The following is a 13,678-nucleotide window of genomic DNA, read 5'->3' as shown; positions in this document are numbered from 1 at the left end:
CAGTTCAGTGGGTGTGTATCGCCTACGTCTGTTTCCGGTGACTTTATTTTGAAATTCAGTTCCTGACGGACGGCAAAAAATAATAAATAAAAAAAAAAAAAAAAAAAAACAAGGAAAAGTGTGTGTTATTGTTGAATAACAAATTAGAAGGAAAAATACTGATTTCACTATTCTGAGGCTCTGAGCCCCATTTATTTTCCTCACGAACGGCAAGAAAAGTCCGACATTATACGATTTAAAATAAAAACAATAATCGATATTGGCTTGATATTGAGTAAGAACATGTTTTTATGAACCACACAGCTTCCGGTCTTCCAAGACCCGACCGGACAAAAAGACGTGGTGCAGGCACGAAACTTACTACCAATAGAAATACATTGCTTTTAAAATCGTTCTATGTGACGAAAGAAAAGGGGAAATCGTGTTGGTAAACACGAATCAATAGATTAAATGTCGTGACTATAACACGAATTGCCGTGAGACTGGGTTGATTATTTAGAGTAGATTTTAGTAGTATCAGGGTAAACTAACTTTCTTGCAAGCAGTGTAAGACATACTAATGAGAGTAATTACAGAATTGAAATATATTCTTAATATCTTGCTAAAATACAGCTGTCCTAATCATTTTGATTTCAATAAACTGAGATATATCCAGGACAGAATTAGTAAAAAGAATACTAGTTTGAGTTATGCGGGACACACAAACATTTACCATGGATTTCACACAGACAGCTGACTGCTGGCTTCACAGCATGTTGATTACACAACAATAAACTATCTTTTTTTAGCATTTCCAGGAAAGGTTTGAACTTTGATTTCATAATGCAAACACTATAATTATAACTCATCAGTTACTATTTAAAGTAGCAAGAATGGTTGTATGTCTTCTTGCTCTGACAGTCACTGTTTTTCTGATTGCTGAGCTCCTGAAAACACTTGAGATGGAAAGAGTTGTTTGTTAAAATGACAGCAACCGTGAGTTGTGTGTGTGTTGTCATTAGCTGCAGCATAACTGCATACCTGCATATCAAACTGAGTTTAACATGTGTTTATTGCTCTCTTCTTTTGATATGTTTGAAACAACACAATATTAAACAACCATGTTAAATATTGGTTTAGTGGATTGCGTCATGGAAACTATCCACGACTGGTGCTTCATGCGTCTGTGAGGCTGAATCGTACTTTCAGGCAATCATTGTTACTGTGGTTACAATAGGTAGATATTAAAGATGTCCTTCACAGGGTGTGTGTCCAACTCACAGTGCATAGTCAGGGATGATTCTCTTGGTGAAGAACTCCTCTACTCCTTCATCCACTCGGCCCATCCCCTCAGTGGCCTCATTCTCCGGCTCCACCTTTAAAACAGGCTCCTGAAACAAGAACACAACAGAAACATGTATCCATCAGAATGTACTCCTTGGATTGGGTTCTTCTTAAAGGTCCCCTTTTATACTGTTTGTCATCAATATATTACAGGTCTCAGATAGATATATACAAAACATGTCTCTGAAGTGTTTGGCTCCAAATACCAAGCAGATCATTGCAGCATTACCCATAATTCCCTCTGTTTCAGCCTTGTTTCAGAAGTGCTGATTCTCTGTCTGTTACTTTAGATGTAAATAAGGAGCCTCTCCCCACGCCCCTCTGAGAGAGATTTGATTAAGAATAACACAATGGTGCTCTAGGAGGAGATTCAGGTGATAATGTGGGGGGGGGGGGGTTACCTTGGTTGCTGATTGGCTAATGGTTACACAAGACAACACATCGTTATGACATCATAAAGTGGCCAAAATCTGATCAGCTCATTTTCAGACAGGTTTTTATAGAAATGGATCAGGATAAAAAGTGAGTGAATCTTTGTTCCTGAAACTTTCAGAATCTCTTTACACAGAGGGGACACATGTTGATGTAGAGGAGACATGAAGAAGAGGGGACACATGTTGATGTAGAGGAGACATGAAGAAGAGGGGACACATGTTGATGTAGAGGAGACATGAAGAAGAGGGGACACATGTTGATGTAGAAGAGACATGAAGAAGAGGGGACACATGTTGATGTAGAGGAGACATGAAGAAGAGGGGACACATGTTGATGTAGAAGAGACATGAAGAAGAGGGGACACATGTTGATGTAGAGGAGACATGAAGAAGAGGGGACACATGTTGATGTAGAAGAGACATGAAGAAGAGGGGACACATGTTGATGTAGAAGAGACATGAAGAAGAGGGGACACATGTTGATGTAGAAGAGACATGGAGAAGAGGGGACACATGTTGATGTAGAAGAGACATGAAGAAGAGGGGACACATGTTGATGTAGAAGAGACATGAAGAAGTGGATTTTGCATAATAGGTAACATTTAAAGGTGGGGTAGGTAAGTTTCAGAAACCGGCTCGAGATACACTTTTTGTTATATTGCATGGAATGCTCTCAACATCCCGATAGCTATGAATATCTGAAGTGCTTTGACAAAAAATCCTTTAAAAAATGTCATCTGTGGAAGCCGTGGTACTGTAAAAAGCACGACCAATCATCTGAGCCGGCCCGGCTAAAGTAACTGGACGGCCTACCTGCCTGTCAGCTTTTCATCTGGGCACAAACTTATCTCGTGCCCTCATTGGTCATGTGGCGTTCGTGTGTGTTGGAGGAGGGGCTCTGTGAGGAAGTGGCAGATTTTTTCCGGCTGTGTATTTTCAAATCCTAGCGCACTCGAGCTGGTTTCTCCAACATGACCTACCCCACCTTTAAGTTGTATCAACTATTAGACAATATGTAGTCAAATCAGAGCGAAACGAAATGTTTGTAGTTTAGATTATACTTGTTAGGAACCATGTCCAAAACCTTCTCACACCTAGAGAAGAGATGTCCAGTGCATTCCCTGGGCAGGTAGACACACATGCTGTTAGCATGAATAAATACTAAAAACAAGTCATTACACCTAACACTAACTATTCCCATTCAGAGTATCCTCTGGATAGAGGGTTAGGGTTAGCGAGGGGGGGATAGCTAGATGCTATCCAGCAAGCCCCCCTCTCTTTTTTCCCAACTAGCACCTACTTTATGTAAAGCTTTAGGAATCAGATCTTTATTAAAGGTGCAGCCAGACTTCTAAATACTACCATGTGATTCGGCTCATCATGTTTCAAAAAATTTCCTGCTTTTCCAGCCTTGCATCATTTATGTATCCATCCACCTTGGTGTTCACCTGGTTGTTTTAAACATCAGCAAACTGGGTTGCTTCTATAAAGTTAAAGAGGTGCGAACCTGATATCTCACCTAATATGAGCCTAAAGTAGAGAGATAAGTGCAGCTTAACATTTTACTAAATGTATATTGTGACACTTTTATCCAAAGTGACTTACTACTGTATACGTTTAATACTACTATTTCCATGTAGTCCCAATATGTATATGCTATGTAGTCGTACATAATTGATCACCACCTACATTTGAGCTAATTATGTTTCCATCATTCGGTGCTACTGTAAATAAAAGACATGCTGGCTGTAATTGAATGTGTCACGCTGCTGTGGATGAGATGCTGTTGTTTTAGTTCAGGATAGTTGTCAAGTGTAAGCAATATTTTAACTGGGTCGCCCCCAGGCTGTGGGAACTCATTCACTGTCTGTACATGTAGCAGAACAAGGGAACACATATAACACTATACATGCTGACTATTTAAAATGACGACAGTTATGTTAAGTTGTGTAACAGCAGGATGAAGAGTCAAATAGGAAGACAACACTTCTACTTCCACGAGGGCGAGAACAACAGGTCACAATGAACAGCATGGCAGCCATCTTTACTTTCTTTGTCGACTATGAACTTTAAATATGAGCCAATACAACCTCTAGGTTATAATAATGCAGGAGTTATAGAATGAGAAGTTTACTGTGCACACATGTGACACTTTAATCTAAATCAAAAGCACAATAAATACAGCCATTTAGAACAAATCAATGTTGCATACATATTTGATTTAGTCAATTCATGAAATTATATAATAAATCAAATGTATCAGCAACTATTTCAATAATCTATTTATGTGAAATATACAGAACGTCTTCTTAAGCGTACGTTTTGGACTATAAGCTTGAAAACCAGAGATATGAAGATGTCGTCCTGGGCACTGGGGATTCTGATCAAAAGGTCAAATCCTAACGGACAAAGCTATGATACCTGGACTGAGCAGACTTCCACAGAGCAGAGACATCAAGTGTGTGTCTGAATGTCAGTCAGACACACACAGATAACTAATCTTACCATTTAGGAGAACACCACCTGTAACCGTGGTAACTGAACTCATTAAAGGTTCAGTTGCTTGTATTTCCCATTGCAAGATTTTCTGACATCGCTCTTTGTCTCTAATGAAGGCCTCTGCAAGGCCCCAAATGTATATACACACTTTACGCATTAAAGATGGTGCCAGCTGTCAGAGTGAAACGTGCACAACAGGGCTAACACAACAGATGAACTGAATATTGACGTATACTAAAAATGAAAAAGGTCGAAAGACCTCGAAAATAGAAACACTTATACGTGATAGCTCTAATACATGAAAGCTCCAAAATCATACAAATGGGACATTCGCCTGTCAGAGAATGCAGTGTTCATCTCCAGCTCTCTCCAGCTCTCTCCATCATCCAATGGAAAGAATGTGCCTCTCTTTCATTCTGTGCCTCGTCCTCTACAGCCACCTGTCTCTGTGTGCTACATGCCAACACTCAAGCACACACACACACACACACACACACACACACACACACACACACACACACACACACACACACACACACACACACACACACACACACACACACACACACACACACACACACACACACACACACACACACACACACACACACACACACACACACACACACACACACACACACACACACACACACACACACTTTTTACTGTATCTAAGTTGGCATCTATTGCTTTGCATCATCTGCCCTAAGCTCACCCAGCAGGCGAGCTCATTGAACAGCAGAGGAGCATGGGTGCAGAGACAGCCAGGCAGCCTGGGCAGCAGCACACTGCCCCCCCCCCCCCCCCTCACAGCCTGATGGAGCAGGTGGATGTCAAACTTCACCACGCAGCATGTGGGCAAGGAAAATCGTGTTGCAAGAAACACACAATGTTAATGCTAGCCACCTTTTTACCACATGTAATCATCGCACACTGTCCTTACTCCAGAGTTCACGATGCTGGTCTGGAGTTGATAAACGTCTGATATGATGTGCATCTGAAGATATGACATTAGCTCTATTTCTGCCAGCCCTCATATCCTTCAGATGTTCTCTGTCTTCTTATGAGCAGTTTATGTTCCACACCTGTCCACTATAGATGACTACACTCAGGTTGCCTTTGTGAACCTCCTGTCTCCCCTTGTAATCTGGGGTCCTCCCCATGGCTGCTGCTCATATGGTTACAGTGTAGTTCCTCGATATACAGTACAGTGGAAGGTTTGCCAGAGCCTCCTATGGCACCTTGTGTTCTAGCCATCTGTTATGTGCCTGCCTCTTTCCTTGGGTTGCATGCTGTAAGCCTGCTTTACTATTCATTTTAAATACTCATAGATACATTTTTAAATCCCTTGATCCTTGGAATGGGATTGGTGTGTATAGTGATGCTGATGGATGGATGTCTTAAACTAGGAGTAACAGAATCCCTCCCTAGAATGCATCACAGAGATAATGAAAAAGTTATTTAAATGTATACATGTTGTCTCCAGTTTGCCTAACAACACCCAGCAGAACATAGAAAGAGAGGAGAGTTCCAAACTAGAATGACCAGCAATAACCTTTCTGCAGGGTCAGCACTGAGTGAGTTCATAAGCATAAATAATGCTGTGAAGTATTCTTTTAATAGATAGATAGAATCGGAGGGATGAACCCCTCTTTAATGGGCACACATGCAGAGCACACAGCACACACAGTGAAATGTGGCCTCTGCATTTAACCCATCCAGTAGTAGGAGTAGTGGGCAGCTATTGTACAGCGCCCAGGGAGCAATGGAAGTGAGGGGGGGAAGGGGGATGTCCGGTGACTTGCTCAAGGGCACCACGGCAGGGCCCAGGAGGTGAACTGGGATCTCTCCAAGTAGCAGTCCACACTCCATACTTTAAGTCTGTTCGGGGACTTGAACCGGCGACCCTACGGCTCACAGTCCAAGCCCCGACTGACTGAGTCAGTTCATGTTTGTAGTACTATACAACAAAACAGTGATGACTCCATATGGCCCATTTTGTTTGCCACTGTTGTACTTTGTAAAAAGTCTTGAAATTGTACCATTGTGCAACACTTTAGGTTATAGCAACTTAAATATTTTACGTAGAACCATTTGAGCATAATACTAAAGAGAGTATTTCTGAAAGGCTTACTTTTAGCAGCACAAAAGGTTCTGCTGGGGTTCAAGCCTAAAGAAAAGTGTCCTCCTGCAGCTTTTGAAGCTTAGTTCCCTTTTAGGGGAAACATTTTTCCCCAAGTTCTTTGTTTTTTCCTATATCAAAAATGCTACCCATACTAACTCTTCTGAAATGTGCTAAATTGCACGCTAATAACTTGCAAATATTCTTTGTAAAGACGACATGGATGTTGACATTTAGATATTAGCACAGAAATACATCAGGCTTTTCCTCTTTAGAGATTAGATGAAATAAGGGTAATAATGTAGCCTCTCATTACTAAAGCTAGCACACTATAGTCAACCCAGTCTCACTGCATTTCGTGTTATAGTCGACAATTAATCTATTGATTCGTGTTCCTCAGGAACTGAATTTCAAAATAAATTACCGGAAACAGACGTAGGCCTATATGGGACATTTCGAGCATCATTGCGATACACACCCACTGAACTGATTACCCAAGATCCTCAGCTATGGTTTAAGCTCGGTGATTGGATGTTTTAGCCGCAATGCACGTATGGTGTTAATGCGATATGAAATCCGAAAAACATTTCGGGGTTTAGGACGGCCGAAGACACTACACTACCCATAATCCTCAGCTATCGTTTGGGACTACAGTCCCTTTGCTTGACAAACCCCGTGATTAAACTTCAAGCTTTGGGATTGGATGTTGGAGTGGCAGTGCGCCAAGGTTACGCCGAGCATCAAGCTCTTTGAAATGGAACGAAACCACGGCAGACTATCCAAAACTGGACTCGAACGGGACCAGCCCCCCCCCCAGAACTACACATGCCCACATTCTATGGGATGTCTCTACTGGGAACGTTTTAGTTTTTCCAACAATTAGAAGTTGCCAGTATTAAACACATTGGTGTTCTCAAATGTAAAACATATAATTAATAAATGGGTGAAAATCGCTTGTATCCATAATGCGCAGCATTAATATATACCCATATACACATGACCCCTATAAAGCATATAAAGCATATGCATTAGTTATTCTTTAATGGTTCATTAAAGACTGTATATAATATACAGTGGGCAACTCGATTTTGACAGGATAACAACTGGTGACTTCTAGAATTGTGTGAGTAACATTCTGTGTTTAGACTTCTCTGTTTCAGTGTGTGTACTCTGTATAAATGCTCTGTAGTTGATCTGACTGAAATTGTGATTTTAAATCTCAAAACCGCTACAGTATCTGTCAGGCAGAAACTTGGGACGAGTAATTTGACTGAAACCTTAAATCTGCTGCAAAGAGTTAACTGATTAAAGGGACGTGGCCCCACAGCTGTGAGATCTCAGCAGTCAGGTGTCCATTTTAGGTAGCACTTTCCTGGAGCGTCAGACAGACGAAGACTGACAAAGACAATAGAGTCCTGCTGGAGTCACGAGGGTGGCAAAGAGGAGGCAAATCCAACTTTGATTGAGATAAGTATCGCTGGTGTTTTATTTTATTTGGTTGTTTAGCCCCTCATGCTATAATCATGTGTATTTTCTCCATTCCTGTTCATGTGTCTTCTCGCAATTATCACTGGCCCCGTGTATCTCGTAATCGATATAACCGGCCTGCTCTCGTCTATCCCACGTGCTCCACTGACATCCAACATCTAGTTTCAGGCGGCCTGTGGAACTGCCAGTCAGCTGTTCCTAAGGCTGACTTCATCTCTGGCTACGCCTCCCTGCAGTCTCTGGATTTCCTTGCTCTCACTGAGACCTGGATTACTCCATTCAACACATCCACCCCAGCAGCTCTCTCCACAGCATATTCCTTCTCCCATACACCCAGACCCACTGGCAGAGGAGGTGGCACTGGTCTCCTGCTCTCTCCCAAATGGAGCTTTTCCCTCTTCAAGCTACCTAACTTCACTCCTTCCACCTTTGAATTCCATGCCGTCACAGTAACCCATCCTATACAATGAACCCTTGTTGTTCTCTACCGTCCACCAGGCGCCTTGGGGGACTTCTTGGAGGAATTGGATAACCTCCTCTCACACATCCCTGAAACTGGCCCTCCCGCTGTACTTCTCTGAGACTTCAACCTCCAGACAGGGAAGATAGACGAACTAACATCTCTGTTAACCGCATTTGCTTTCTCACTGTCTCCATCCCCACCAACGTATAAAGCTGGCAGTGTCCTTGATCTCATATTCTCAAGGAACTGCACTACTTCTAACCTCTCTGTAAACCAGCTCCACACATCTGATCACTTCTTCATTTCATTCTCTCTACCCCTTTCCACACATAACAAACTAATCTCTTCTCATCCTGCACCTGTCCGCCGTAACCTTCGTTCCCTCTCCCCCTCTACCTTTGCCTCATTGGTGCTCTCAGCCCTCCCTTCCTCCGACTCGTTCCAACTCCTGCCTCCAAACTCTGCTGCAGAAACTCTCCTCTCTACTCTCTCTTCCTCTCTGGACTCTCTCTGTCCTCTCACATCTGGGCAGGCTCGTCAGTCCCCTCCTGCTCCCTGGCTAAATGACGCACTGCGTGCTAATAGAACCGTCCTTAGGGCAGCAGAGCAGAAACGGTGGAAATCCAAACACCATGACGACCTCCTAACCTATCAGGCTCTCCTCTCCTCTTTCTCTGCTTCGACCTCTCAGGCAAAAAGCCCTTTCTTTCAAGATAAGATCCTATCTTCCTATTCCAATCCCAAAAAACTATTTTCCATCTTCTCCACCCTCTTGGACCCCCCCAAAGCCCCTCCCCCCTCCTCCCTTCTGTCAAGCAACTTTGTTAACCACTTTGAAAAAAAGGTTGATGATATTCGTTCTTCTTTTTCTGACTCACCTTTACTCACCGCTAGGTCACCAGACCCTCCTTTCACCCACACACTGACCTCCTTTTCCCCTCTCTCTCCAAGTGAGGTTCTTACCCTCATTACCTCTGCCCGCCCTACCACCTGTCCTCTGGACCCTATCCCTTCAAACCTCCTTCAGACTATCGCTCCTGATATTCTACCGTTTATCTCCCATTTCATCAACACTTCTCTAACTTCTGGTCACTTTCCAAACAGTCTCAAGGAGGCAAGAGTAAACCCTCTCCTAAAGAAACCCACTCTCAGCCCGTCTGATGTTATAAACTACAGGCCTGTCTCTCTCCTCCCGTTCTTGTCTAAAACACTTGAACGTGCTGTCTTTAGACAACTCTCCTGTTATCTCCATCAGAACAACCTTCTGGATCCGCACCAGTCTGGTTTCAAGTCAGGTCACTCCACAGAAACTGCCCTCCTTGCTGTCTCTGAGGAACTGCACACGGCTAAAGCAGCCTCCCTCTCCTCTGTCCTCATCCTGTTGGACCTGTCTGCTGCATTCGACACGGTGAACCATCAGATCCTCCTTCGCACTCTCCAAGAACTTGGAGTTTCAGGCTCTGCACTTTCCCTCCTCACCTCATACCTCAAAGACCGCACCTACAGGGTTACTTGGAGAGGGTCGGAGTCCGACCCTTGTCAATTAACTACAGGGGTCCCTCAGGGCTCTGTTCTTGGTCACCTCCTCTTCTCCTTGTACACAAACTCGCTCGGATCTATCATTAGCCCGCATGGTTTTTCATACCACTGCTACGCTGACGACACCCAATTAATTCTGTCCTTTCCCCGCTCAGAGACCCAGGTCGTCGCACGCATCTCTGCTTGTCTAGCTGACATCTCTCAGTGGATGTCTGCTCATCACCTCAAGCTCAACCTTGACAAGACTGAACTGCTTTTCCTTCCGGGAAAAGATTGTCCCACTCTTGACCTAACAATCAACATCGGCACCTCTGTTGTTTCCCCGACTCAGACTGCAAGGAATCTGGGTGTGATCCTAGATAACAAACTGTTCTTCACTGCAAACATCGCTGCTACAACCCGCTGCTGCAGATACACGCTTTACAACATCAGGAGGATACGTTCCCAGCTGACCCAGAAAGCCACGCAGGTTCTGGTCCAGGCTCTCGTCATCTCACGCCTAGACTACTGCAACTCCCTCCTGGCTGGTCTACCTGCATGTGCCATCCGACCTCTGCAGCTCATCCAGAATGCAGCGGCTCGTCTGGTCTTCAACCTTCCTAAATTCTCCCACACCACGCCGCTCCTCCGCTCCCTCCACTGGCTTTCGGTAACTGCTAGAATCCACTTCAAGACAATGGTACTTGCATACCATGCTGCAAATGGATCTGGCCCTTCCTACATCCAGGACATGGTTAAACCGTACACCCCAGCACGTGCACTCCACTCTGCATCAACCAAACAGCTCGCTGCACCCTCGCTGTGAAGGGGACCCAAGTTCCCATCAGCAAAAACACGTGGGTTTGCTATCCTGGCTCCAAAATGGTGGAATGAGCTCCCCACTGACATCAGGACAGCAGAAAGCTTACACACCTTCCGGCGCAGACTGAAAACTCATCTCTTTCGACTCCACTTCGAGCAATAGAACTGTTAACAAAGCACTTATATACTAATAAAGGACTGTCTAACCTAAAGCCAGTTGAGTAGCACTTGAAATGTTTTTGCTCTATGAAACCTTATGTACTTATATGATTCTGTTTTCTTCAAGTTTGTATTTCGTTGGTCGAACGCACTTATTGTAAGTCGCTTTGGATAAAAGCGTCAGCTAAATGCAATGTAATGTATAATGGCTATTTTGCACATCCCTTTCAAGATTTTCAAAGGTTTATATATTAGACGTTAAGTACTTTGTCAGGCTTAATGTTTATCTGTAGATACCCCCAAAGCTTTTTATTTATTTAAAAGAAGACCTTAACCTAAAGTATTCTTTAATGTTTAAATAAAGGTTAATTTGTTTTTCTGTTTTGCACATCGTCCTATTAATATCTTTGTACATCCGGTTTTATTGTAGAGATCACCTACAGTATCTTCTTGATTTTTTATATTCTATATTTCTATCATTGACCTTCTACTGTCCCCCTATTTTGGATGTACTCTTAATATTTTTTTCATCAAATATAACATATTAAAAAAAAAGGATTCAATAATGTGCTATAACCACTAGGCGGTGCACACAAGGTACACACAGCATACAATGCCATAATAACTTTTTATTATTAGTGTAGGACACTTATGTATGTATAACCTCTGAAGATGTGTAGTTTTCTTCATGTTTTCACATAATTTTACAGGATATTGGTATAATATTATTATTTCACATATTGTAGTTCTACACATTAATATCTGATTTGTAAAACATCACAGACAGAAAGGTATAACCGTAATTTAAAGGTAAGCTATTGAAATTCTGATTCCATAGATGTGTCTCCCATCACCCAAAACCCCTGACTATTCTTTCAACTCAGTATTTACATTCTTATATTCAAAGAAAATCAGTAATATCTTTAAAAACTACAAGTCCCTTTCTCTGGTGTAAATATAGCCTATCTACCAATTGGATCAAAGATAAAAGTCAGCTGAATGAATGTTGATACTGCAAGGAAACGTATTGTGTGAAGAGAAATTGAAATTGAAGATGTGTAGTTTTATTTTTGATCGTTAGACATGTTGACGGAGGAGGTATCTGTTGTAAGACAGCAACAGATAGCAATTATGAGCCTGGTGGAGGAAGTTAAAGCCCTGAGGCTACAAAACTCCGATAAGTAAAAGAGGATATTCTCGCTGGAAAATCGGGTGGATGAGCTGGAACAATACACCCGAATTAACAACATCATAATCACTGGACTGGAGACGAAACCCCGCAAATACGCCCGGGCGGCGACGAGGATGACCGGAGGGGACACAAGCAAGGAGGATGCTACATCTGTGGAGCTACAGGTGACGGCCTTCCTCAACTTCAAGGGAATAGAGATTGACAGCGACAGCATCGAGGCCTGTCACCCGCTACCACGGAGAAATAAAACTGATAAACCGGCAATAATAATAAGGTTTGCCAACAGAAAACAGAAAACTGAACTTCTGAAACAGGGAAGACGGTTTAGGGATCAGATGTATGAATGAAAACCTCACTAAAAGAAATGCTGAGATCGCCAGAAAGGCCCGATTCCTGAGAAAAAAAGCGAAAAATACAATCAACATGGACTGCAAACTGCAAAATCTTCATCAAGCTTAACGGATCACCAGAACAAGGCAAAGTGTTAATCATCAGAGACCTGGAGGAACTGGAAAAATACCAATGAAACAAATCAGACAAGGTAACGAAAATAAAACACTACCATGACAATTCCAGATAATATACACATATCTCCATCAAGACTAGAAACTTTTGCATATACAGAGCATACAGCACAGGATATGTAAAATGACATTGATCCGGAAAACAACTTATTGAACAATATCAACAACAGCTGCAACTATTTCACAGAAGAGCAATTCAATGTAACGTGTCAATCAGAAGAAAACATATCAATTATCCACTTCAATAGCAGAAGCCTTTATACCAACTTCCTCAACATTAAAGAATATCTAAGTCAGTTTAAGAACCCATTCAACATCATAGCAATATCAGAGACCTGGATCAGTGCTGAGAAAGGTGTGGACTTTGAGATGGATGGCTACGAACTGAATTATACAAACAGAAGGAATAAGAGTGGAGGGGTGTGGCAATCTATGTGGATAAAGGAATGAACTATAAGGTGGCGGACAGCATGACAACAGCTGTTGACGATTTGTTTGAATGTGTTACAGTAGAAATTTGTATGGAAAAGTCTAAAAATGTTATTGTGAGTTGTATATACAGAGCTCCTGGAACCTGTGTTGACACATTTACAGATAGGGTAGAAAACATGTTTTCTAAATCATTACAAAAAATTATGTTTATCTGTGGGGATTACAATATTGACCTGTTGAATCCAAATAAGCATAACATGACAGACCACTTCATCAATACATTGTACAGTATGGGTTGGTATCCTAAAACCACCAGACCTAGTAGAATCACTTCTCATTCTGCTACATTAATAGACAACATATTCACAAACATTATGGAAAACAATACAGTAGGCGGACTATTATATAGTGACATCAGTGATCATTTACATGTTTTTATTGTCTATCACTGCAGTTCTAAGAAACCTAAAGTCGCTAGCCATTTCAAATACAAAAGATTGAGAACTGAAGAAAACATAATTGCATTTAAGAATGACTTACTAAATCAGAATTGGAGGGTCGTATATGAGAGATACGATATTGACAAGGCCTATGATGATTTTCTAAACATTTTTAAATCACTTTATGACAAAAACTGTCCTGTGAAACAATGCAGAGAGAGACACAAACAAAGTCACAGTGCATGGATCACTAATGGCCTAA

The 13,678-nt window shown here is 42.1% G+C and overlaps 1 protein-coding gene across 1 annotated transcript in view; it reads right to left on the bottom strand.

Annotated features, from left to right (window-relative positions):
• carmil2 (capping protein regulator and myosin 1 linker 2) overlaps window positions 1-13,678 on the bottom strand; it is a 98,868-nt gene that overhangs the window by 22,411 nt on the left and 62,779 nt on the right. The window contains 1 exon segment of the mRNA XM_034086008.2: window positions 1,261-1,370. Within this exon segment, the coding sequence (XP_033941899.1) occupies window positions 1,261-1,370 (110 nt within the window).

This window comes from Pseudochaenichthys georgianus, chromosome 6 (genome assembly GCF_902827115.2).
Source record: "Pseudochaenichthys georgianus chromosome 6, fPseGeo1.2, whole genome shotgun sequence".
Taxonomy (NCBI): Eukaryota; Metazoa; Chordata; class Actinopteri; order Perciformes; family Channichthyidae; genus Pseudochaenichthys; species Pseudochaenichthys georgianus.
The sequence above is the reverse complement of the archived record's forward strand: the minus strand, read 5'-3'. Positions and strand labels throughout refer to the sequence as shown.